Raw genomic sequence first — 27,166 nt, forward strand, 5'->3', positions numbered from 1 at the left:
TAAGAAAAAAAATTGCTGTCTGAATACATCTACACTCCAGCCTGGTGAAATACTAACACGACTGATTCTAATAATGACCCTAAATTAGTCTTCTATTTATAGTTATGGGATCAAGTCCATTAAGGCAATTTTGTATCTAGAATACATCATACAAGAATCCAGCGACTGAGCTGAGATTGAGTGGTTGCGTTGAGTGGCGTTTTATAGTCACATTTCTGATCCAATAGGACAAAGTGTCTGATTCCAGCCACAATCCTGCCAGATTACAATGAAAACTCAAAGAATGTAGCCATAATCCAGTCAATCCATCTGAATTGACTGGTTGTATAAGTGACCATGCATCCTGTACATATTTTCCTGGGGTTATGTCCACTGATTCATATTTTCCAGCAGAATCCAGTCAGAAATCAGCAACATTCCAGGTAGATTACAGCCAAAATCCAACCAGTACATGGTTTCAGTACAATCCATCTTAAATCCAGATGAAGTCAGTGGTGGCAGTGACAACCATAAATATGTCATGTTTATTTTTCCTTGAGTAACATTACAGTCTTCACAGTCATTTAAAAAAAAGGGGTAAAAAAAACAAAACACTTAAGTGACACTAAATATAAAATAAATTCTCAAAAGCTCCTGAGAGCATGAATAACCCAGTCAACCCATCTTTACTCAGATTACTTTGTTAGGTTTTGCATTTTTCAGATTATTAATAAGGTTTAAATGATTTATTAATTATATTTTTTATGATTTCAGCAGAATGTGCTAACACGCTAACAGATGTTAAAGATTAAGCTCACAATCGTTTTCAAAACCATTTTAATCAAAATCTTTCTGTATTTTAACATTTTTTGCATTCAATAACAAAAAACATACAAACTACAATACATGACAAAAATCAAACCATTTAATTTTGCATAACATGTCACATGTCCATATTAACATAATTTACATGAAATATACAAAAATTATATGTATTAATATCTTTACATGATCTACTTTATCATATCGATATTTTCTACAGACATAGTGAAGAAACCTAAAGAAACATGCAGGTTGAATGACAACAAACGGAGAAGGATTTATTCGAGCTATGACTTCCAGTTTTCCGTCTTCAGGGCTCACTTAGATTATTTTGGGAGGTCTCATAGGGGCCATAAATCTGTCTAATCTCAACCTCCCATCGCTAAGATTAGCCGGTTCTATGGCCTAAAAAAAAAAAAAAAAAAAAAAAAAAAGTCAGTCAGTCAATCAGTTCAGAGTCAAACCAGGACCAGAACCAGAGAAGAGACAGAACAGCCCCAATACATCCAGGACCAACGCCCGAACAAAAGAGGGTTGGACCAAGTCTAGATGTAAGAGATACCAGAGTTCATCCAAGCCTGGGACCAAAAAGGGACCAAACTGGGCTGAACTGATGTCAGACCAAGGCCAGACAACAAACACATTTAGGCCAGGAGAGTACAGGCCGACATTTCTAAGGTGTCTTTAATGTTTTTAAATTTTAACAAGTTTATTTTGGTTAGAAAACTTTATTCTCTGACAGCCGTTATGTTGACATGCGGCGGCTCTATGGTGCATCCCACCTCAGTTAAAGTTTTTTTGGGCTCCATAGAGGTGAGTAATTAGCGGTCATTATGCTCATCCACTAATCTTGGCCTCTACTGTGGCGCTCCTGTCTTTAAATGTATAAGCCCTCCTTGAGGCCGGCGCCCCCTCCTGTCTGATCCACTTAATAAGCGGTAAGCCGATTGGTTCTCAGTGGGGGGGGCGCTCTGCTAAAACCACAGAGATTACCCAACTAGCCCACACAATCGAACGAACACAAAAGCAGACATAAACATGTTTTAACACAGACACAGAAATAAAAACATCGCATCATGTTCGAACAGGAGACGACTAAAACATGAAGAAACGGAGAAAAATAAATTTAAAAAGTAAATTAAAGAAGTCGGAATGCTAGAAAACACCAAGACACTCACTGGTAGTAACCCAGTGACCTCTGACCCCAGCTTAGACAAACACCAAGGACACACTCTCCTCACTTCACTTACAACTGATTACCAATTAATGCATCAATTACACGCTTCACTCTGCAGCACGCCAGCTCCAGGCTTTCAAAATAAGAGCCTCACATTGTAAAATTTAAATAAATACTTTTATTTAAAAACCAGGAAGTGTCAGTATAAATTTATGTACATTCACAGACATATAGTTTGACTGAGTGAAACAGGAAGCAGTCAATGAAGCAGCAGCAGCGGCGGTGACGAGTTAGCGGCTCGGCGACGGTTTTGGCTCCTCCTCCTTCAGCTGACTCTGGTGCAAACTCATGATTAGACTCCGGATCTCGTCGCGCTTCTGTCGCGCTCGCTGCCGCGGAAACCAGCTCTCCAACCGCAGCGGGATGTCAAAGTGCACCACAGGGTTCTGGAGGAGCCAATCAGAGAGCTCGATTAAGCCTCAGACCATCAGGACATCAGACAAAGCGCACCGTGAAGACGATAACAGAGTGACGTGAAAAAAAAGCAAGTTTCTTTAAGTTTATAATTCTAATTAGGGCTGCACGATATTAGGAAAACCTGCGATGTGCGATAACTGTGATCAGTACTGCGATAACGATATGACTTGCGATAAAATAAATAGCAAAAAAAAAAAAAAAAAAAACCCGATACATAATTTCCATTTTACTGCAACAGTTTTATTTAATGAAAGCTGCTGTATTAGCAGTGTAACAACAAAGTGCACTTTAACATTGAAACATTGCCCCCATAAAAAAAATTTCTGAGGTTTGAATTCTGAAAGACATCCTGAAAGAATTTGTTTTAAATAAACATAACTTAAATTATACTGCAAATTATCTCAGTGCAGCTGTTCATCATTTTACCACTCACCAAGTAGTTATGATGTAAGTCAAAACTGGAGAATAAACTTTACTGTAGTTCTTTACTGTAGCTCAGTTCAAACATGACGGTCTTGCGGCATGTTTCATACATTTGTGGAATGGCAACATGGGAAAAGTAGTTTCGTGAGGGGATGCGGTATCTCCGGTCCACTTTATGTATCAGACTGGTGAAGCCCTCTCTGCTAACTGTATGTATAGGCATCATGTCTTTGTCACAAAATTTGTAATGGCCTCTGTTATTTCTTTGTACCGCTTCGGCGTTTTCTCATAAGGAGTTCCACTTGAAAAACTCTGATACAGAGACAGTTGTTGGACTGCTGTGCTCTTTGTCTTAACATTAGCAACCTTTGTTTGGCTAGCCCTGTCTTTCTGGAACTATTCAAACAGTTCTCTGTGGTTGTATTGAAGATGATGGTGGAGATTCGTGGCAACCACCAGAGGATCAGACTAGTGTTCGGCAAGTTTTGCAGAGTACCTGTGTTTGGAGAACGTCGTCTTTATCAAATCCAAAGTACCTCCAAATAAGCGAGGTACTATTTCTTTCTTTTAGGCACGAGTTCATAGTCAGTAGCGTTCTCGTCATGCGTCTCGCTCTCAGCCTTTACAACTCTGACTCGTTGCTGCAGCGTTGTTCGCTCTCCACCTGCGTATGAAGCGGGCCTCTAATCCATTTGATTGGTTAATGCCGTTAAGGGCTCTGTTCGACTGGTCAAATGTGTAAAGGGGATTCTTTGATTGGTAATTTTTTTAAAGCACGTGTGTAAACATTTTAAGGTACCCAATTATCGCAGTTTACGCCGTCTTTTGCGATGGGCCCATCGTGCAGGCTGATATTGCGATGACAATAAATTTTCGATTTATTGTGCAGGCCTAATTCAAATATTATTTTTAGTCATAACGTCAGAAAAACGCACTTGAAATACGATTCAACACATTTAACCTCAAAAAACACGACAAATAAAAGGAACCTAATTAATATTTTCTTTACCAGCATCATTCTGTGATTTTACACATTTTTTTCACATATTTCAATAGAATTTTTACGGTGTGATAAATATTATTATGATACAATTTATTTTTAAAAAAAAAAATGCCAAAAATAAATAATTATTTGGAGACTTTGTTTCACATTTTTATAATTACAATTTATTGTTTTCTAGATAATTAAATACATTCTTGACATGCTTCACACAGTTTATTACTCTTTTGTTCTCTATATCTTTTGTTAATATTTTGTTAAAAATATTCACACCTGTGTGTTTTTGTGTGTGTGTGTTCACCTGTAGAAAGCTCTCGACATACTGCAGCAAATAGAGTCCACAGTCGCTGCTGTTGTCCTGCTGAGGGACTCTGCAATTGAAGCTCTTCATGGTGTCGGACGTGAACAGACGAGGCGACTTCCTGCGGACCTCCCACTCCACCTGCAGGTAGCTGAACAGAGAGAGGACCTTTAACCCTGCAGCTTGGTGGGTCACAGTTAAATACAGTGGGGCAAAAAAGTATTTAGTCAGCCACCGATTGTGCAAGTTCCCCCCACCTAAAATGATGACAGAGGTCAGTAATTTGCACCAGAGGTACACTTCAACTGTGAGAGACAGAATGTGAAAAAAAAATCCATGAATCCACATGGTAGGATTTGTAAAGAATTTATTCGTAAATCAGGGTGGAAAATAAGTATTTGGTCAATAACAAAAATACAACTCAATACTTTGTAACATAACCTTTGTTGGCAATAACAGAGGTCAAACGTTTACTATAGGTCTTTACCAGGTTTGCACACACAGTAGCTGGTATTTTGGCCCATTCCTCCATGCAGATCTTCTCGAGAGCAGTGATGTTTTGGGGCTGTCGCCGAGTCTGACTGTTTGAGGCTGTGGACAGGTGTCTTTTATACAGATGATGAGTTCAAACAGGTGCCATTCATACAGGTAACGAGTGGGGGACAGAAAAGCGTCTTACAGAAGACGTTACAGGTCTGTGAGAGCCAGAGATTTTCCTTGTTTGAGGTGACCAAATACTTATTTTCCACCTTAATTTACGAATAAATTCTTTACAAATCCTACCATGTAAATTCATGGATTTTTTTTTCACATTCTGTCTCTCACAGTTGAAGTGTACCTCTGGTGCAAATTACTGACCTCTGTCATCATTTTAAGTGGGGGAACTTGCACAATCGGTGGCTGACTAAATACTTTTTTGCCCCACTGTAAGTTCAAATACCACAGGGACGTGAAAGCAACTGTGACACTAACTTAAAACCCCAAACATTTTTACTCAGTGAAACTAAGTCTGTGCGTGATTAGTTGATCAATAATATTCCCTCACTTTATTAATTTGCAATTGACATTGATTTAGGTAATTGTGTTGACATCATAATACCTTTTAATTAATTTTTGGTGCATGTATTAAGCATTTCTTTCATTATTTCTTTATTTATTTTTTGTACTTTTATTTAATTCTTTATATAATATTATTACATTTAATAATATTACCGTATTTTTCAGACCATAAGGCGCACCAGATTATAAGGCGCATTAAGCAAAGCAAAACAGTCAAATAAGTCAAACTTTACTCAACTTATTCTTCTTGCTTCCTCCACTTCCGTACCATTGATGTATTAATGTTGAATTCTCTCGGTGCTCTATTCCCATGTTGTTGCAGTATATTAATGACTAACCTCGTATTGTGGATGGATTATCTCAGTTGTTCTCCTGACTGAAGTTTGGTCTGTTTACAGCATCCTGCCATAAGATTGCATTTGTCCCTAACATCAGGCACCCTCTGGAACTTTTATGAGTGGTAAAAAGTTAGCGTTCATCCACCAGCTTTACTGTGTTTATGTTATGCTAACATAGCTGTGTCGCTAGCCATCACATAACACATCATTATACAGGGAGTGCAGAATTATTAGGAAAATTAGTATTTTGTCCACATCATCCTCTTCATGCATGTTGTCTTACTCCAAGCTGTATAGGCTCGAAAGCCTTCTACCAATTAAGCATATTAGGTGATGTGCATCTCTGTAATGAGAAGGGGTGTGGTCTAATGACATCAACACCCTATATCAGGTGTGCATAATTATTAGGCAACGTCCTTTCCTTTGGCAAAATGGGTCAAAAGAAGGACTTGACAGGCTCAGAAAAGTCAAAAATAGTGAGATATCTTGCAGAGGGATGCAGCAGTCTCAAAATTGCAAAGTCCTAGAAATCTACAAACCTTTATTAAAAATGCTGCAGTGTTCGTTTGACTTTGGGACCTGAGGCGGACGTAGTTTTGGACCCAGATTACTCTGCGAGGCTCCTCACTACAATAGCTGTAATGCTCCAACAATCCATCAAGCGGTGCAGCTTCATAGCTTACCAAAGTCGTACTAAAACATTTTTTGATAGACTTTTGAGCGCCGTGTTCCACATAAAATCAGTTCGAGGACAGTAAGCACAACCAGAATTCATACACAAGGCACACTGTCGATTTTTGAGAAAATTAAAGGAAATTAAGTGCGCGTTATAGTGTAGAAAATACAGTATATAATGTTTTTCATATTTTTATGGGATCCTAAATATTTTCAACAATTTATTACATTGGAAATAAAACAAATTATACAATTATTTTAGAAATTGCTTTAAAATATTTTAATTGTGTTAACTATGTTAATATTAAATATTTCATTAAAAACGAATATAACATTACTGATAAATGTGGGTTTGGTTTGTTTTCTGTCCTCTGTGCGTCCTGAGGTGGAACTCACTCTCTGATGAGTCTGCAGACGTTGTCGTGGTACGACAGTTTCAGTGAGTCCATGACCAGGAGGCACGGCCTGCAAACAATGACAGTGTTACACAACCATGGAAGGAAACTGGACAAACTGCAAATAATACAAAAAATAAAAATAAAAAATAAAAAAATGAAAACAGTCCACAAATATAAAAAAACTGAACAAAAAAGGAATAAAAACTGGGGAAAAAATGGAAATCTGCATGAAATGTCATAAAAGTAATGAGAAAAAGCAAATAAACTCAAGAAAAATGAAGAAGAAAAACATGAAAAGAAACATCATTGACATGTGTCTGGTAAAATAAGGAACAGAAACCTCCGTGATTGAAACGAAATGATGTATAAACTTGATAAAATCTGTCATATGTGCAGAAAAAGTGACAAGTTAAATAAAAAAACAAAACTAGAATAAAATCTGATCATTTCTGATTGATTTCGATGTAAAATCTAATGTGGGTGAACTCTGACCTCTTTAAGACTCTGTCCTTCTTCCAGCCCTGCTCACTGGACTCCTGCAAACACACAACACAGTTACTCAAACCCAGGATTTTAAAACAATAACGGAGAAAAACATCTCAGTGATTGTAAAGAACGCTGCATCTCCTCCTCTTCAGCAGCATCAACTAACCATCACATTTCACATTCAACACAAAGGTCAGCCCATGTTTTCCCAAACAGATCTCACTAGAAGATTCAACACTGAACTGATCATCTGAGCCAAATAAACTGTGTGAACTAATGAATGTGCAGCGTGAAATCTCAGAGGATCAGTTTTACATAAATATAAATAAACAGTGTCGTCACAGCTGTATGAAACGAGGTGGAAACCCTCCACAGACTGAGGACACCTGCTGCATTTTGATGGATTTACAGTCTGTACTTACACTTTAAATACCAGGTACTGCTTAATTACTGTGAAACCAGTGGTAACTTTAACATGTAATTACAGTTTACTACAATCAACTTCACACCTAAAGTGAAAAAGTATATTTAAACGGTAATTAAAGGGTAGTCAAGTTCAAGTTTGATTACAATAAAGTTACTGCTCATCAGTCTGTGTAATCAGTGGAGCTGATCTATAATTACAGTATGTTTACACTGTACTTACAGTATATGTGGATTATAATTAAAGTGTAAGGGCCATAAATAAAGTGCCTATGAAATTAGTCCTGTACTTACAGTCACAGTATATGTTGGTTGTTTTGTTTTTTTTTTCCCAGTAAGTTTCCCCATTGCCAGGTTTCTAAAATTTTATTAAGAGACCCTCACGACTCATCGAGTGACACCACTGATTAGCCAATCAGTGACATGGAGTCTGTTGATGTCACTTTCTCAGATCAGCTCAGAACACTTAGAATCCTGGCTGAGCAGGTAATACTGAAAAAATGGTTATTTATTGCTGACGGAAGGTTGCCAGTGGACATTTCAGGCTCTGGTAGCCTAGGTAACCGTGTGATGCATTTACATGTGAGTCAAGGCTATCCTTTCACTCTCATCATTCCAGCTTCAGTTGCTCACATCAAAGTTGAGAAACATTTTAGACCCACACATGTCACAACCTGAATGTCACCGGCTTTCTGTGGTCGTGACACAACTGGATATTTACACCACACTGAAAGCAATGACAGTGTATGAACTTACTGGTGGCTGCTGTGACACGAGACTAGAGTTTGGCTTTCCCACAGCTCCGGATTTCCCTGCAACGACAACAAAAACACATTCGCGTCTACACGAGCAGCTCTAAATAAAACTACATGTGAGGTTAAACATAGAACACCAAAGAAAAAAAAGATCAATGAATGAAATGGAAAGATGGTCAAAGAAAAAAAAAAAGGAGAAATGAGCACAGATGATGAACCAGATGTGACCTCCAGTTTACTACGAGCTGATTTATAGACCATAAAGATTCAAAAATGTCTAAATGGGTCTTTAGTGGAGAACATATTTAAGTCTGGAACATTTAATCCTTTAATTTTGGGTGTCAACTTTGAGCATGGTGTTTTAATCAGCGCTGGCGAACATTGTGCCCCAAATACCCTAAAACGCTGCCTCCCAGAGGGACGTAAACACCAGTATGTCTGGTGCCCATTAGAGACGCTCTGCTGAACGTGACCGAAGCCACAGCTTTCATTCAGCCACAGAGACAAAAACCAGGTCAGCTCACCTGCTCGCCTCTGAAACTCCTCGTACCGAGCCTCCTCCAGACCTGGGAAACACACCACCACCAGGTACCAGTGAGCTCTGCCAACACAAAACCACAACATACAGCTGAGGAGAGACGGACAGAAAAACCCAGAACCAAAGCTAAAAACACACACACACACACTCATGGTTTAAATATTTACCAAAAAAAAAAAAAAAAAAAAAAAGCATAAAAATGGCACAAAACCACAAGAAAAAATGGCCTTATATGTCACAATAATTAATAATTAAATAAACAAAAACAGAAAGAATAGTAAGAATATTTTAAAACAAAAAAAAAATACATAAAACATTTTTAAAAATAATGAAATAACGTGAAAAAAAATGGATAGTCCCACTGAACAACCTCAAAATCAGCAGACGTTTTATTCAACAGTAATAATAATTTAAAATAAATGTTGATCTCCATTTTATAATGATTAATAATGGAACATTATAGACTATGTGCACGTTAGCATATGCTACTTCCAGTGCGGAAACTCCTGTTGGGAGCTTTGCTTCCGGTGTCCTATTTGCGCCTCGTTCACAATCCAAAACAAGTTAAGCAAATGAATGAATCACGTGGCGATTTACATTTCTATAGATGTCTTGGGCATTTATCCAATATATCTGTAAATTATGTTCATCGACTTGATATTTTTTCCCCCGCGCCTCAGGGATTCAAATTTTATATTTCTCAGTATCTGTAAACAGCCGTCCCTCATTTATCGCGGATGTTATGTTCTAAAATTAACCAGCGATAGGTGAAATCAAGTAGCCAATTTTATTTTTTGACGGTGCAAAACATTTCGTGGACATCGTGGACATACAGTACTGCACTTCAGAGTCACACTGCTAGCGATCGATGCAGTGATTCTGTACTGTACAGGAGAGATGTCACGGAGGAGATCGTCTGCAGCGATCAGGACGCAGGACACAATGTGACGTAAAAAAAAAAAAACCATGAAAACTTGCACTAAAAAAAAAAAAAATCTGCGAAACAGCGAGGTGAAAGGAGAACCGCATTATTAGCGAGGGACCACTGTAATTTTGAAGGTAAGTCACAACATACCCATCGTAAATACTAATGTATAGAAACCCTTACCAGCAATCATTCATTTTTTGTGTGGCTTTTTTTCACGGTTTGTTAACATGCTGTGCGGGTCTGTACTTGACTAGCTGATATCGACATAACAGGGAAACATCTGGTTTTGACTATTCTTCACCTGTAGTTTGAATGCTGAACATTTGCCTGTTTAAATCATAAGACCAGTCACTATACAGAGATGTGCTTCTGAATGTGGACGATGTGTCTTCTGCTGCAGTAATGCAGTTCTGCTTGTGTTGAGTGATGTAAACAACTGATCGATCTAAACTCTTTAAACATCAAAATTGATCATTAGATTTTTTATGACACAGCAGCGGTGAGTGTTCCCACCTTCTGCTCTTTGTAACTTAACGCAATCTTTCCGTTTTCGAGTTTTGGTCATGATTTTGGAGTATATCTTTGCAGTAGCCCTACATCCGGTCTCAAACCAGGAAGTTAGCATTTTCTCGTGCACAGGGTCTATTGAAACTGTGACGTTGGTGCTGAGAGCTGACCAGAGGAAAACAAAGCCAGGTTTTCTGTGGTTGTGACTCTGAGTGGGAGTTAAACTGATTTGGTTGCACTTTTTTCCCCCTTTTTTAAAAAAAAAAAGAAAAACAGAGTTTAATGTGTTTTTCAGGCCTGAGTATTTCATGTGGATATCTGCTGTATGAACGTATGAAGGTGCCACATTAACACTGCGCCTCTGAAAATATTCTCAGTGTGGAGGTAAAATGTCGCCTGGCCTCGTTAAAAACACGAAGGAATGGTGCAAAGATGCCGTAAAAGCAGCCTGAGGTTTAAGATGTCCTGAGCAGGTCTGGATGTTAATGAGGACCCTGAGGGGGGGGGCTGGGCCTGGGGTCAGAGTGGAGCGACAGTGGAGGAAGCGTCTCTGGTAAAGCCATCACGTGCGGCCAGTTGGCAGGTACGTGCGCTGATGAGGTGCTCGAGTGCAGCTTTTATTGAAAAGTGGCGTCTCTGAATGTGGGGCGAGGAGCTGAGGTCAGTGCGGGCGGCTCCAGGAGGTTTTATTCCTTTATTCCAGCTGACCACAGCGCCACTGTGAAGGTGGAGGAGAGGGACTTACTCTTGATTGACAGGCACGAACAGGAAGTCTTTGGTGAAAATGTCCACGTGGCGAGTCCACGTCTTCACCCGCTGGTGCCGCGTGTGACGGTCACTGAGGACACATGAGCACAGAGACACTCAGACATCTGAAACCTCGCACACCTTTTTTTTTTTTTTTTTTTTTTAAATAAAAGAGATGCACACGCTTGCTCGTACGGGACATAGGGGGCGGTGCCCTCGCCGGCCGCTCGCCGTCTGCTCAGCTGCTTGTAAAAGAAGCTGCTGAAGATGTGACTCCTCTCAGCCACCGAGCCGCCAACGCCCTCCAGGAGGAGATACCTGCAGCACAAAGAAGGAGGGGAGGGGGACCCCTGCAGGTGACCAGCAGCTACTACAACCTCTGAAACCTCTGAGGGAGGTAGGCGGGGGAAGGAATCAGGGTTGGGGGGAGAAAACAGTGAAGGAATAGGGAAAAAAGAAGGAAGGAGGGAAGGAAGGAAGTAATGAGAGAGGGAAGTATAGAGGGAAGAAGGAAAGTAAAGTAGAAATGAAGGCAGAAGGAAGGAAGAATAAAAAAGGGGATGAGGACGAGTGGATGAAGGAATCTGGTAAAGAGGTAAGGAATGACGGAAGAAGGAAGGAAAAACAGAAGAAAAGAAGTGAAAGGAGTGGAAGAAGATAGGAAGAAGAAATTGGGGAAGGAAGTAAAGAGGAAAGTAAGGAAGTAACAAAGAAGGATGATGGAGGGATGGAAGAAATGAAGGAGGGATCAAGGAGAAAAGGAAGTGAAGAAATGAAAGAAAGAAGGAAGAATGCAGAGAAGGTAGAAAGGAAGGGAAGCGTGAGGGAAAAGAAAGAAGCAGCAAGAGGTTAGGGGGCAGGGAAAGAGGGGAGGAATGTAAAGAAAGAAAAAAGCAAAGGAAGCAAGGACAAGTGGACAAACTGACTTGAGGTAGAAGTCGATGATGACATCATTGAGGAACTCGCCAGCATCCAGACAGGCCAGGTCCTCCTTGGTCACGGTGATGCGGCCTTTGCAGGGGGCCACGGGGTACTGGATCAGCCTGGAGACCAAACTCAGGGTTAAAGCCCATATATGTAGTGTTTGTCCTGGTTATACTGGTTATACTGGTTTTACCTGGTGGGAAGACCAGCAGAGTTTAGGCTGGACTTGTTTCTCTGACCTCTGCTCAGTTGATTCGACCTCTGTCAGGAAACACACATCTGTGACTTTTGACCTTTAATAGTAACGTTTTGTGACAGACTGATTAGTTTGTGTATCAGGTTACAATCTGTGTCTCTTTATTTAATGATCTGTTTTCAACCATAACTTTTAGTCTCATAGTCTGTCCTGATGGCGTTCAGCGCCACGGCAAGAGCAGAGGAGCTCAGAGGAGGTGAAGGGAGAGGACGAGTCATCTCTTACCGTCGAGTGTCCCAGCAGTCTGAGGAGGTGCTGGTCCACAGGAGGAGGACAGCTGTGGAGGAGCAGCAGCCCGTTGGCCCAGTCCAGAGGGGAGGCCGGGCCTTCAGAGGAGGAGGGGGTGGCGACTTTGTACTCCTCCATGTCGAGGATGGAGGCCAGCAGGGCGGCCTGGAGCTCCTGCAGCTGCTCCTTCAATAGCAGGAGGATGAAGCAGCATGGAGGACCTACAGAGAGTAGGAGATGCCAGGTTATCCAACATGAGTACATTAAAACCAGTTATAAACAGACTGGTCCAGGATCAGCCCAGTCAGCCCAGCGCTGTGATGTCATTGAGCACTATGAGCCCAGTTGAACCAGTGAGAGCTCTTCTATTCTCCCAGTAAACACCAGCAGCAGCTCTCTCTCTCTGTTTCCACCCGCAGGTCTCTCTGGCCCCGTACAGATGACCTCACAGCTGGAATCGGTACACTGTGCCTCCGGCTTGCCACGATTGGCCGATGGCTGGGTATGGAGCCCTTTGATTGGCCGGCAGGGGCCCGGCCCAGCGCTGCACGGCTGCAGAAGTAAATTTTCCGTGAAGCCTCAGAGTGAAGCTTTGATTTTGGGCTTTGTGCAGAGATCCTGTGTGAGGCTGATGGATCACTGCATGGGGAAAACAGCTTGACTCTGTAACAGTTTTATAATTGAATCTAATAAACCGACTCCAGCCCGGTTATCCTTATCCTCTGAACACCACCTCAGACTCTGCAGGTTTCCCTGGGAGGAGGTCGGGCTGGTTTGGTGATGTAGAGTGAGCGCTCGCTGCAAGTTAAACAGGGAAGCAGCTGAGTGGAAACTGTGCGGTGATGAAAACTGAGCAGAGCAAACATCAACCGGAGCTTTAACCCTCGCCTTACCCGAGCAGCAAGACGAGGAGGAAGAGGAGGTCTGGATGGAGGACAGCTCCTTCTGCAGCAGGTTGGCCTGAGCATCCGTCACCCACAGGAAGAGCAGCGAGGGGGCGGGGCCTTCCCAACCAGCCAGCAGAGTTCCACCACGGGCCACGCCCCCGTCCCACAGGCCGTAACCCCGAACCTGAGACGCCACCACGCTGACCTGACACTCCTCCACCCCTGAGAGGAAAAAAAAAATGAATTAATTTGTCTCCTAATTCTGACTTTTTAAACTCATCTTCATCTAATAAACTGTGACTTTAAACCCATGATTTCACCTGATCATCTAACATCTGTCTGATGGAAAACAAGAGGTCATAACATCTGTGGAGCAGTGAGACCTCCAAGAATGAAGTGTTGAAAAGATGGCAGTAAAAGGAGTGTTTTTACTGATGCAGTCTCCATGTTTAACAAATCAGGTGAGACAGCAACTTGTCAATCACAGGTAGCTCCATCTTAAATCCTTTAAGACTAATGAATCCATCATTTACAACATGAACATCCTGTTTTATTGAAGAAGGCTTTAAAACACAGACCGAGACCACAAACCCATCAGCTAAGTGTTTACTGAACTCTCAGTGAGAAGTCTTCTACACTAAGAGACGTTCAGGGTTTGAGAAGCTACATCCATCTTTCCTCACAGACACCTGAACGCTTCTTCCAGCTTCTTCCTTTAGAGGTCACCACAGCGGCTCACCTGCCTCCATCCAGCATGAAATCATAAACGTTGCACTTTGTAAATCAGAATTGTCAGTTTCTAATCATTACGTGTGGGCGCACACACACACACACACACACACACACACACACACACACACACTCTCTAGGGGTGCAACGATACTCGTATCGATATTGAACCGTTCGATACAGTGCTTTCGGTTTGGTACGCATATGTATCGAACAATACAAAATTTTTAATTTATTTTATCAACTTTTCTTCTGACGATGCTGTCTGTGTTGAGCACTCAGTGGATCTGCGTTCGACTACTCCGCCTAGGCTGCACTGTCGAGCGCAGATCCACTGAGCGCAGCACAAGCTAGCAAGACAGAAGCTAAGCTCGTTGCAACATGGCAAATTGAACCTCCCCCACCCTCATTCAGATCTGGCCTTTGGAACTATTTTGGTTTTCATGTGACGTATGACCCTGAAGGTAAGCGCGTCATGGACAAAAGTAAAACAGTATGTTGGATGTGCCACGCAATGCTCAATTACATGGGTGGGAACTAGTGCATTAGCGCAGTTAGCTCGTCTTGACGGCATCCACCCCCACGCACGGGGCGATCCGCGGTAGCTCGTTAACGGAGATTTGCCGTGTTGTGCCGTTAACGTCATATCAGATTAACGCTGACAGCACTAGTGGGAACACAATGAATAGGACTGCACATTTACGCTGACATCATCCTAGTGCAAAGACAAGTGGAAGCAGACAAAAACAACAAGCACGCATGCTACAAACTTTACCAGAGTCATTTAGACAGCCGTTAGCACATGATTCTCCTTATGGGGACCTGATATGTTTAATATTATGGCGAGCTCAGACAAGGAGGAGACGGAGGTATCGTTTGGTCTTGCTTCCCGTGAGCTAGCCAGGGAGCACAGCCGTTTATTGACATCTGCAGAACACTGCCGCTAGCTAACTGCTCAGCGCGGCAACCGCACAGCAACAACAACAACAACACACAAGGCGCCCTCTGACCCCGGAAGGACACACCGTCGCAGCGAGAGGGCGTCACCCGTCACTATGGCAACATAAACAAAACATAACTGTACAAACAGAACCCCGGACAGCCCTGACCCGCTACAATATGCTGCTGAGAATATAGCCCAGAAGAAGCGTATAGTATAGCTTTTATTTTGGAAAGAGCCATTTCTCTGTAATAAACTCTCTTTTCCAAAGATGAGTGATTCCTCGATCAGATAAAGGGCTTGCAAGATTTTTCCAGTCGGGCTACCAAAATCTATCTCTGCCCTGCCCGTCGGGCTATTGTAGAAAGGAAAAATATATGTCAATTAGGGCTGCCACAAACGATTATTTTGATAGTCGACTAGTCACCGATTATTTTTGCGATTAGTCGACTAATCAGATCATCATCCATTGGACGTACAGCGTACAGCTTATTGCACCAGCAGCATCTGGTCTTATGTAACTATCATTAGCTTACAGCTTGAAGTGTTTGTGCTAACTAAAAATAAAGACAAGATGGTAGTTTATTAATTTTTAATGAAATTTGCAGATTGTTTCGGTGAAGTTTAATAAACTCCTTGCTTTCTAAAATATAACAGGACACCGGAGTATATTCTCCAGCGTCTCACACTTCTGATAATCAGCTGTCTGCTTGACAGTTTTAGCTGTGCAAAAACTATAACTTTAATCTCAGCCAAACCGATTTACTCAGGAACAAATAAAATACTAAAGAAAGCCAAACAATAACATTTTTAAGTTATCTAAGTGACTTATATATATGTTTAACCTGACTAGCGAAAGACGGCGGTGGGTTTGAAAACGATTTGCCGGGAGTCCGGTGTTCTCACGGCTCTAGTTAGCCTTGCCCCCGCCTAGCTAACGTCGGAGCACTTTTGAAAATATGTGGTGTCTTGATAAACTGAGCAGATATTTGAGGTTTACACAGCTACATTCTCGCCTGAAAATATGTTAAACGTTTATTTTGTGACCCAGAAAGAATAATAAGAGTAAAGTTAAAACTAACTAGCTGCCGCCATTGTTGACAACTGCGCTGGGCTGCGCTATGAATTCTGGGACACAGCTTCTTCTTCTTCGGGGTTTAACGGCAGCTGGCATCCTTGTACATGCAGTGCTGCCATCTTCTGTTTCAGTCCGTTATTACACTCTTAAATCCTACTACTCATTCCTGCGTCCTTTGTGATCTTACAAAGCTTCAAACGATGCGTCGACTATTAAATTAGTCGTCGACGATTTTAATAGTCGACATAATCGTGACTAGTCGACTAATCGTGGCAGCCCTAATGTCAATGCTTTTGCATTCTTTCAGAAATGTAGCTGGGTAATTATGTCATTGGCATCGGTGAGCCACTGTCAATATGTGACATATTGAAATCGCGTTTGAATTTGCGCTTGTTTTTTTGCTTTCACTTTGCAATCGCGTGAACTGTGTATAGAGAGCGACAGTACTGATTGGTGAGTGATGATAATTTGTGCACCAATTCCTCTGACATCGTCTTATTAATCGTTAGCTTACTATGCAAACATGACAAGTGAAATCTCCCGCAGCAAGCTTAAACATGTGAGAGGTTGATCGCAGAGAATCGCTGACCGTTATGTGTGTGTGTGTAAAAGCAGCAGGATATATATTTTAGTTCTGCTGAGCCAAATAAGACAGGTCAGGGTGAAGAAGTGACAGCCAAAGAAAAGCTTACCACAAAACGGAAAAGTTATGACAAATCAGACTATAAGGCAAAAAGAAAGTGCAGCTTTATGGTTTCATGGACAAAAGAATTTCTGTGGCTGCAATATGATGAGCTAAATAACCAGGGCTGCACATAAGTGGTCCGCAGGTGCACATTCGCTGTCAAATAAAACAAAAACGCCACAAGATATGAAGTTGCAACGCGTGTTTGCATACATAAGATTTTCAGGAGGACAGACATTTGTTTAAAACTCTTAAAGATGTCAAAGAAGCTCCTTTAAGCAATTACTTTGGTGTTCCTCTACCTCCAAACAAATGTCAGGAGTCGAACCACAAAAGAAGCACGTATTCTCGGAAAAGTGGTTGCAGGAGGTGAGCTGGCTTCAAACAAATGATGAACGCACAGAGATGTGGTGCAGAATGTGCCGTGAAAATCCCACTCTAGCGGACAAAAACAGTGCTTTTTATATAGACGCAAACGTGCGTTGCAACTTCTTATCTGGTGCGCGTCTTTTATTTTGACAGCGAATGCGCACATGCGGACCACTTCTGTGCACCCGTGTAAATAACATAATGTTCTGCCGGGTGTGTTGTTGGTTTTCTCTCGATTTCTGAGTCGACAAGCACCTTTGTTACTGGGACCAGTCATTTTAAGAAAGCCCCCCATTAGAAGCCATGAGAAATGCAAGAAATGCATTATTGCTCAGTCTGCAATATCTTTCCCAGAACAAACACCAATTGCAAATAACATACTAAAAATAAACCTGAAAAATCTGTTTAGAACAGCGTATTATGTTGCAAAGAGTGAACTACCACTGGCAAAATTTAGCAGTCTTTGCAAACTTCAAAAAGCAAATGGCCTCGATCTTGGTTCCACTTGTCTCTTACCCGTGACTTCAGCGGAAATTTCAAATTCAGGATCTGACACAGATGGATTCATGTCCTACACAGTTCTTACAAGTTCATAGAAATTTCTGTTCAATTAGAACCAAGTATTTGAGTTGATGATTGTAATTTTTATACAATGTTGTAATTTGTTTTTCAACAATTTTTTGATTAATGTTTTGTTTCCTTTACAATATTATACATTAAAGTATAATACTGTAAAGGAAACAAAACATCAATCAAAAAATTGCTCTCTTTTTTTTTTTTTTTAAAGTCGGGCTACTTACATTTATTTTGGGCTACCAAAAACTGAAAAGTCCCTGCCCGAAGGGCTACCAGGGATTTTGAAATTTTGAGAGCCCTGAGATATATTTATTTTTTTAATTACTTTTGTTTCAGCAACATTAAATTTAAAAACTGTACTTTTGAGTTAAAATATATATTTATAATTTTAATAAATGACAAATTAAAAAGGCATGAACATTTTTTTGTATCGAAAAAATATCGAACCATGACACCAAAGTATCGAACCGAACCGTGAATTTTGTGCATCGTTGCACCCCTAATATACACACACACACACACACACACACACACATATACACACACACACACACACATATACACACACACACACATATATACACACACACACACATATATATACACACACACACACATATATATACACACACACACACATATATATACACACACACACACACACACACACACACATACACACACACACACACACACACATATATACACACACACACACACATACACACACACATACACACACACATATATATATACACACACATATATATACACACACACACACACACATATATATACACACACACACACACATATATACACACACACACACACACACACACATATACACACACACACATACATATATATATAGTAAATGGTGAGTTTAAGTCTAAAAATTACACTTGGAAAACTATTAAAGAGTCTGACTGACTGCATGTGTCAGTGTTAATGTTTCTGTCTAATCAGTGGGTGGAGAACATGAACCAGAGGGTGGATAAGTTACCTTTCATGGGGATCATGATCCCGCTTTCAGTGATCTAAACAGAGAAAGAGATTAAACTGTTAGACAACAAAGAAATGCTGCTTATGACTTTAAAAGTTTATTTAACTTGAGCTGAACAGACGACATTCAGAAGCAGACCCTCCACTGACCCCCTGACCTCCTCCTTTTTAACAGTGCTCTAACTGAACCTTTAATCACTCGTTACAGGTTGAAATGTTTACGACCTTGGGGGAAACAAACAAAGCCGCTTCGTAAACTCAGAGTTCGGCGATTTCTCATCTGAGCTCTGGCTCTTGTTTTACCTTTGCTTCAGCATTTGTATCCCACCCTCACACACTAAAGAAAATAAAAGATGCTGGAAAAGATGTAGGATTATTAAAAGTGCAGAGCAAGCAGCAGAAAGTTGGACTAGCATGTGGAAAAAAAAAAGAACAAGGTTAAACTTTTTTTTTTAAACCCAAAAACACAGAAGCTGGACACAAACACTGGAACGTCCCACAGCCACTGCTTGGCAGCAAACGCACTGCAGATTGACCTCAGCAAACAGGTTAAACAAGGGAAAACCACGACTGCCTGTGGAGAAAGATCATGTGATCATATGACTGAGCGCTCCTGCTGGGCACGTGATGCTGACTCCAGTGTGACCAGTTTAAGGTACTAGGATTATTATTATTATTAGATTAAAAACGTGAATGTAGATCAGTGAGGTATCGATTTTAAAGAGTCAATAAATGTGTTTCATTATTGTAACATTATGTGCCTTCATTTAGACCCTTCTATATAAAAACGTCACATTTTCACAGCAGCAAAACATTACAGTATGTTAAAGGGTTCAGCACATCTGGAGCTGGGAGACAGGGTCACAGTAAAAATACCTAAAGTTTAGCTGTTAATGTAAACATATCAATTTAAAAAAAAAAAAAAGGAATATTTTATTGTGTACATTCACAAAACAAAGGTGTTCTCTGAGATTTTAGTCATAATTTATGGGAAATCTAGATATTAAAAAAAAATGTATTTAAAAAAAAAAAAAAACAGGTAAATTTGATGGAAAACACTTGGACACTCTTAGATAAAAGTTGCAAATTTATGACAAAAATGCAATAAACGACATTTTGAAATTTTTACAATGAAAAAAGTTGTAAATTTACAATCATGTGACTAAAGTCACATATTTTCCTTTAATTTTAATTAACATCTGAAATTTTCATTGTTCCACCAACAAAAACACCTGCAGTTCTTGCAGACAGTCAGAAAACAGAGCAGAGGGTCTAAGAGTAGAAATTTTTTTTATCTATCAGCATAAATAAACATGTGAGGGGAAAGAGGAGCTGTAAACATGCTGTTAGTGACACTCCTGTCTGTGGGCAGGAGAGACCCCACAACAGTGACTCAGTAAAGCTGCCACACCTCAGATCACAAATAACAGAGCACTGATGCTCCTGTGTCCCGTCACACTGAGCGTCTCCGTGTTTATGGTTTACAGGTTTATGTGAAGCTGTGACAAACTGTCTCACCATAATCGGCCCGTTAGCATCTGCAGCCGTGAGGCCGGCGTGAAGAGAGGCGAACTCCAGCTGCAGGAAGGACGGTGGCGTCACAGGAACTGGTTTGGGAGCCTGTTAGACAGCGCAGAGGGACAGAGTGAGCCCACAGGTACAATGTGTGTGAGTGGAAAAAAGCCACTAACACACAGAGCAGTAAAAATACAATAATGCAAACAATAAAAGCGCCGCAGACGCTCGGGCGAGCGACTGTTTGTGCAGCAGATGGTGTACTCTCAGCTGGGATCAGGTTCAGTCTGTAAACAACAACAAACACTCAGGTCCAATCTGGATCTGCTTAGAGGAGCATTTACAGGCCGGCAGAGCCACAAACAAATGAGGTGACTCACCGCGGCCTCAAACATGCGACCGAGAGCTCGCGGACGCCCCGCAGCTAAACTGGGTCATCTTAACAGGAGAGACCGCAGCAGCTGGCACTGATTACCACACAGGTATCTGATTCTCACTGAGATTATTAATCTGCAGCATCAGGAACAGTTTAAATCAGGGGAATTCACCATTCTACACTCCATCATCTGATTATTTACACATAAACTGTAATTAATTCTTCCTCCTGTGCTCAAACTCTTCCTCACACACGGAGTCATTATTGTGAAGTTTCCTGTTTTTCCTACAGATTATTAAATCTTTGCCAAATCAAACACTCGCATTATCACATGTGGTGCCTCCCTAAAGGCAGCGGTCGACAGAGGAAGATGATCTGGACCGGTAATGGATCTTTGGTCATTCATAGTCTCCTGGAAATGTTTTATTCATCGAATTCTTGTTGCAAATTAAATATAATCTGCTGACTGTGCAGAGTGCAGTGGGTAGCCCTCACTTTAGCAGCTCATCGACTAGGGTCTGGTTGGATTTAAGACCACAGAGGAGAAGACAAAAAAGCCAATGAAGACAACTGCAAAGAAAACAATGAATAAGATAATAGTGAAGAAGACGACAGACAAGACGAAGAAGATGATTACAGGACAAAGGAGAGAAAAAAGAAGGAGACTGAAAAAGAGATGTCTTAAGTAAGACAAAGACAAAGTCTTTGTCAAAGTCAAAGGAGACAAAGAAAAAGAGACATAGATGAAGTCCAAGATGATGGAGTCCATCTAACCACGGAGGGACTGCAGATTCTGTTAGTTTAATTTTCACTGTGGATCTTCCTATTTTGGTTTTCATTCTTCATACATTACGCTTTCCAATGTTTCTATTTGCTCATGAGCCTAAAGGTGGCCATGTTACATTTTACTAAACCTGATGGTTTGATGCCAAGTGTAACTGTGACTGTTCTTGGCTGAGCCTTGCAGGACTTTCCAACACTCTGTAACTGACTAGTCTAATACAGTTTTAGTAACAAAAAAACAAATCACACTAATGATAAAACAATGAAAATGGTCACTTGCAGTAGCCTTCTGTCTCGTTGGGCTGTTTTTGGTTCCTTTGCCTGTTGACCCCTGCTGTTGTTCTCTTTCCTGTCCAAGCCCACTTTTCAGCATTCTACCAACACCATCATCACGTCACAACACTGTGCTGGGTTTCTGATGGACTGCATGCAAACACATCTGCACTGACTGCACGCTCCAAATCCTTTTAATACCTTTGAATTTCATGAGTTTAATAAACATCACCTCTAAGGACCCGTGCAGAGCCCAGACTCTGCTCTTTGGTTAAAGTGGATCCTGGTTTAATCATCTGCTGTTAAACTTAATAAACAGAACCACATTGTTTGGAAAGGCAGTCTGAAACGTCTGCTTGTTGTGGATGAAGTGATGGTTTTAAAATGCCGGATTTGTGGGTCACACGAGTGCACCACATTAAGCAGCGTCCTGTTTCTGAGCAGCTGCAGGTGGAAATGAAAGCCTGCTGTTCTTAAACGTGACTCTCATAAAGCAGCAGCAGCAGCCGCCACCGCCGCTTGTCCCGCCAGCGAGATCCCCCCTGTGCTTTTTTCGGATTATCTGAGGAACAACCCGGCTGACTTCTGGGTGAGGTTATCATGAACCCTTCGGCCTTTATTTCTCACTTACAGACGTTTAATTATCGCAGATGTCACGAGTCAGAGGTAATCACCTTGTTCCTCAGTGCCCTGCATTCTTACAAGACAACACTTATGTCATATTTTAACAGCCTTTACCAGCATTTGTACACCTTAAAACAACAATGTGCTCTGAGCTTTATAGATAGAACATTTTATTCTGTCCTGAAAGTCCATGCCTTAAACATGCTCTAAACCTGGGCTAAACGACAAGAAAACAAAATAAAGAAAATCAAACCAAGAATGGACAAAAAAAAGACTGAATCATCCTTGAGCTATAAAATAAATGCAGAGGACCAAAAACAGAGCCCTGAGGAACACCATGAATAACTATTAAAGATGCCCACGTGATTTTGAAGCCGCTGTTGTCGAACATGTTATAAAACAAAGTTACTTTATTAGTTCTGCAAGAAAGCATCAAACCTCAGTTTCCAAAGAAGAAACTCTGTTTCTGTTCTATTTACCTACCTGCACCTTCTCAGAGTTTCCCTGACGAGATTCATCGACCTGGTTGCTGCTATGTGACGTCCTCTTTGCTTCGTCTCCGTTTCCCTCACAGTCCTCCTCCTCCTCACTGGACAGCACGACTAAAGGAAGAAACAAACAAGCGACATCAGAACCTTCAAATCATGTCACCATTGTCACTTTTCCCCCATAAGCATCAAGCTGTGGGGCTGAAAAATAAACATGATTTTCCAATTAATGCCAATTTACATCCTAGAATTTCGCTCACTAAACATGGAGCATATACTTACACTCCATCACATAATTGGTGGAAATCAAACTCACTCGGCTCAGTTGGTTGGCTCAGCTTCGGTTTGGGTGTCCTCAGTCGACGGTGGAGGACAGCTGACCTGTTGTTCTTAGTCTTCTCTTTGAACTGCCTCCACCTCTCTCTCTCCTTCTCCCTGTCGTTGACCTTCAGGTTGCTGGTGAAGGCAAGTCGCACCCTCCTTACTGGCGTCGTCGACGACGATAAGACCATGGAGATGGTCTTATCGTGACCCTCAGGCCTTTGTGGGCCTGAGGGTGAAGTTTGATTCAATCTGGAGATAGAAGAGTTCTTTGTCTGTTGTTTCAAAGGAGATTTGGGAGGAGTTCCTGTGTCGCTCTGAAACAATCAGACCGAAGGTGAAGATCCAGTTTGTAACAGGAAATTTAAAGTTTACAAAACATTCACAATAAAACCTTTTTTATTCTCTGCAACTTTTTCCTGCATCTCAGGTGTACCTGTTTAATCCTAAACAATTTTATTGTGAAAATACTGCCTACTCTGCAAACCTTATTTTTCTGAAAAACCTTTGATGATTTTATTGCGAAAATATTGCAACTCCCCTCACTTAAGTTTCATGACTTTACTTTTTGTGACTTTCACTGTGAAAGTGCAGCAACCTTTGACCTTTACCTTCTCAGAAGTGTCTCCATTAGACTCAACTCTCCTCCACCTTTTGTCTCCCAGTGTAGAAGAACTCAAACTCCTAAGATGCTCGTCACCTCTGAACTCAGCCAGAGAGTCCACAGAGTCCACTGAGATCCTTTTATTGACCAAAGCTGCAGAAGAAATGACGATCAATCACGTTGATCAATAAATCTCAGACAGTCCTCTCTCTACCTGTGAAAAGCTAACCTGACAGCTCTTTCTTCTTCTGAGGTGGAGACAGGTGCTCTAAAGCCACCTCAGGCTGCAGCAGCCGGTCAGACGCTCTCTTAGGACGCCATCTGGTGGAGAAAACAGAGACACTCAGTGAGATTATTTAAATTATCTCGCAGCCTGCGTCACTAATGAAAGACTTAAAAGTATATCAGAAACTTCTTTTTTACAATTATAGTTAATAACAAAATAATTCCAATGAAATATCATTGAATTAAAGTATAAAAAAATCTAAAGCCTGTCAATACGTGTAAAGAAATATTGAAACATTTAATAGTAAGTAGCATGAAACAAATCTACAAAAATTTTAGAGAAAATAAAAAGTAACTTTCCAACTAATAATAAGGACATGATTAATAATATTCTAATAATATTTATTGTAATATTATAACTAATAAAAAAATAACTACAAATCTTTAGAAATGCTCCCTAAACACATTAGGTTGTAAATAAATAAATAAGAAATATTTAAGTAGAAACCTAAAAATATTATTAAAATATTGCACCAAAGGACATATTAAAATATAAACTCTGTAAAACCGCTGCATTAAATGTCATTAAAACAACAAAACAGTGGGTGAAACTAAATTTATGAAAGATATTTGAAATGTGACAAAATACTACCAATTTAAAAAAAAAATTAAGTAGAAAATAAATCATGCTTATAAATTTAAATACCGGAAGATTTTTTAAAAACTGTAAACTCTCAATTCAAATGAATGACATGTACAAACAAATAAGTCAACATTAGTAAATCTAAACATTATGGTTATGATTAGAGATGCAGAGGAGCCTAAAACTTGTATTAAAACCCCCCCAAAAAACAAACAATAAAATTAGTTTTAAAAAGATTTTGGTATGAAGTCTATGATTTTAAGCGGATGTTGGTGCAGCTTCAGCTCGTTAAATTATTGAGTGCAAAAAGAAAAACTCACCTGTTTGACAAACAGCTTGAGGTCACTTCTCTCTGTCCTGCTTGTGATTGGCAGCTCCAGCTGCCTGCTGCTCTTTGATTGGCGTCTGAAGCTCCGCCCCCGATGGGGCTCTTGAGTACCTGCTGTGTCTTGAAGTTTCCTAAGAGCTGCTTACACGGTGTCCTGCAAGGAAATGACCTGGTTACTTTTAACATTTCATGGAAAGTGTAATAAACTATTTAGACTGCAGAGGGTGCTGCACTCACCTCTGTCTGGCTGACAAAGCGCCCACAGGATTCCCAGAATGCATCCTGTCAGTTCCACCTCTGCCAGACTGATTCCCATAAAACTGCACACAAAACTCAATCAGATTAACTCAAACATACCACCTTTAAAAAGGTCCAACACTTTATAGATACCACCTTAAATGAACCTTTCCTTAAATAACTGAATGGGTGGGACACTTTAAAACAACAACTTATATCACCTTAAGTAAAATCAATCTTACTCAAAACAGTCTTAACATAAATCATCACCACACATCAAGAATATGGGCTAGTACCACCTTAAAAAAGGAGTGGTGTCTCATGAGTTGCCTCCTGTTCAGCGGGGAAGGTGACTGAGTGGAAGGAGTGGAAGTATCCTGATATGCACTCTGCACACTCTATATAAGGGCAACTCCTTCCAATCAGTCACCTTAAAAGCAGAATTTTCAATTATTCTACCTTAAGAACCCTTAATAGTACTCAAAACTGTAGATTAGCTTTTCATATGACTAATCAACTAAACATGAGAAAGTTTACAGACACCATCTTTAAATATTCCAAACAATTAACCTGTCAGATCATTAATACCACCTTAAACGGTTAATCAGAGGATTAAAGGAATGTAATATCACTTCACGGGGACAAACGGATGACACGAGGAAGATTTAGGAATACCACCTTTAGTCGAGGGGTGGAGGTCTGGAGGCGGGACAGAGGTGACTGCATGTCTAGGGGACTGGAGTCAGAGCCATGAGGATGTTTCTTCTTGGGAATCTTGAAGGAAGATGCCATCCTGCAATGACACGAATACCTCAGACCATACAAAAAAAAAAAAAAAAAAAAAATCAGGCAAAAGTACAGGAGCCGCCTCATAGAGCTGCTGTATCCAGAGAATTGGATGTACAGGGGACGCTATGCCAAATTCCATTAAAAAACTGAACAAGTTATGCAGAATTTCATCAAACTCAGTGTATAAAAATAAATAAATAAATAACAGTAGATTTAAAGCAATTTTGTCACATGACTGTCCTGCAGCTTAAAAAAAAAAAAATATATATATTAACTTAAAGAATCCTACAGTAATTGAAAACTAACTTTTACTATAAATATGGGTAAGGACTGCTACACCATGCACAAAGGATTTCAGGAAATTTGAAGCGTAGTTATTATGTGTATTAATCTGTAGTCTGAGCCCTCAAATAAATCAGACAAAACTAATCTGTTCAGAATAATATAGCTGCTTAAAAAAAAGAAAAAAAAGAAAAGGTCTTACATGCATTTCTGAATGGCCACATATTGGGCTTCTGGGGCTGGGAACTCTAACCACCAACGTTCAGATCAAATCAAAAAACATCCCGGAAATTATGCCTGCCAGTGAATTTTAAACATATGCGAGTAAACACGATATAAAACTACTGTAAAATCGATGCTGGGCAGACCAAAGTCCATTTGAAAATTTCGGGGTTTTAACCTCACCATCGTTCCCTGCCACAAAACACAACTCTGTGTTTTCACAAACACTGGGACATTTGATGTTTTAAATGACCGTTATATATATTATCACCAGAATTTGTGGCAGTTCTCCCTCAGATCTTCCTTTAACTATAGAAATAAATATATTTGCCCCGTCTATCACAGCTGGTGGGTTATTTTTGCGCTGAATTTTCAAAAACAAGTTAATGATTTGTAAGGTGTTCACTGCAGAAAGCTACCACAACTGTGGACCCGTTAAAAATTAAAAACTGAATAAATTTACCAACCCGAAGTCCGCCGGGGGAGCCAGCTAAGCGGCTAAGTAGCCGGGGCTAGCCGGTGAGCTAAGCTAGCTGCTGGCGGACTCTACGCCGTTAAATGTCGCTGAATTATCCGGACGCCTCATGGGGCGGCAGGCGGAGAAGCTGGAGGAGTCCCACCGTCCGGTTAAGCTTAACCAACTAATTCAAAAACATCTTTCTCTTTGGGCTGGACACTCAGCAGGATAACTGCTAAATAACAACCACAGCGTAGCGACGTCACTCTGCGTGATTACGCCACGTGGT

General features: G+C 40.6%; 1 protein-coding gene across 7 annotated transcripts; it reads right to left on the minus strand.

Moving 5' to 3' along the window:
- Positions 1 to 495: 495 nt before the first annotated feature.
- On the minus strand, positions 496 to 27,166 carry LOC113016198 (sentrin-specific protease 7-like). Of its 7 annotated transcripts, none has more exons than XM_026158839.2 (23): positions 26,888 to 27,161; positions 26,401 to 26,495; positions 25,806 to 25,920; positions 25,128 to 25,210; positions 24,883 to 25,044; positions 23,924 to 24,015; positions 23,702 to 23,847; positions 23,086 to 23,407; positions 22,765 to 22,883; positions 20,229 to 20,330; positions 18,712 to 18,745; positions 13,335 to 13,550; positions 12,439 to 12,662; positions 12,151 to 12,218; positions 11,960 to 12,076; positions 11,217 to 11,351; positions 11,032 to 11,124; positions 8,838 to 8,914; positions 8,315 to 8,370; positions 7,142 to 7,185; positions 6,648 to 6,716; positions 4,180 to 4,330; positions 496 to 1,206 (listed from the first exon to the last, which is right to left on the minus strand). In XM_026158839.2, coding segments are annotated over exons 2-23 (2,511 nt in total). In that variant the 5' UTR covers positions 26,403 to 26,495; positions 26,888 to 27,161; the 3' UTR covers positions 496 to 1,122. The 7 variants fall into 7 exon arrangements, 6 of the variants coding, with proteins under 6 accessions (XP_026014624.2, XP_080153805.1, XP_026014622.2 ...); XM_080297679.1 differs by having other exon boundaries at positions 800 to 1,206; positions 11,229 to 11,351; XR_003271197.2 differs by lacking the exon at positions 496 to 1,206 and adding an exon at positions 2,137 to 2,424 and having other exon boundaries at positions 6,590 to 6,716; positions 26,888 to 27,162.

Source organism: Astatotilapia calliptera, chromosome 23 (genome assembly GCF_964374335.1).
Source record: "Astatotilapia calliptera chromosome 23, fAstCal68.1, whole genome shotgun sequence".
In the NCBI taxonomy this organism is placed as follows: Eukaryota; Metazoa; Chordata; class Actinopteri; order Cichliformes; family Cichlidae; genus Astatotilapia; species Astatotilapia calliptera.

Bases quoted from the DNA above. Each gene is read 5' to 3' on its own strand.
- LOC113016198 (XM_080297676.1), bottom strand. The intron at 20,331-22,764 runs GTAGGTAAATAG...GCTGTCTAACAG, and splicing joins GAAACTCTGAGAAGGTGCAG to GCTCCCAAACCAGTTCCTGT. The intron at 8,371-8,837 runs GTGAGCTGACCT...TTGTCGTTGCAG, and splicing joins GGAGTTTCAGAGGCGAGCAG to GGAAATCCGGAGCTGTGGGA.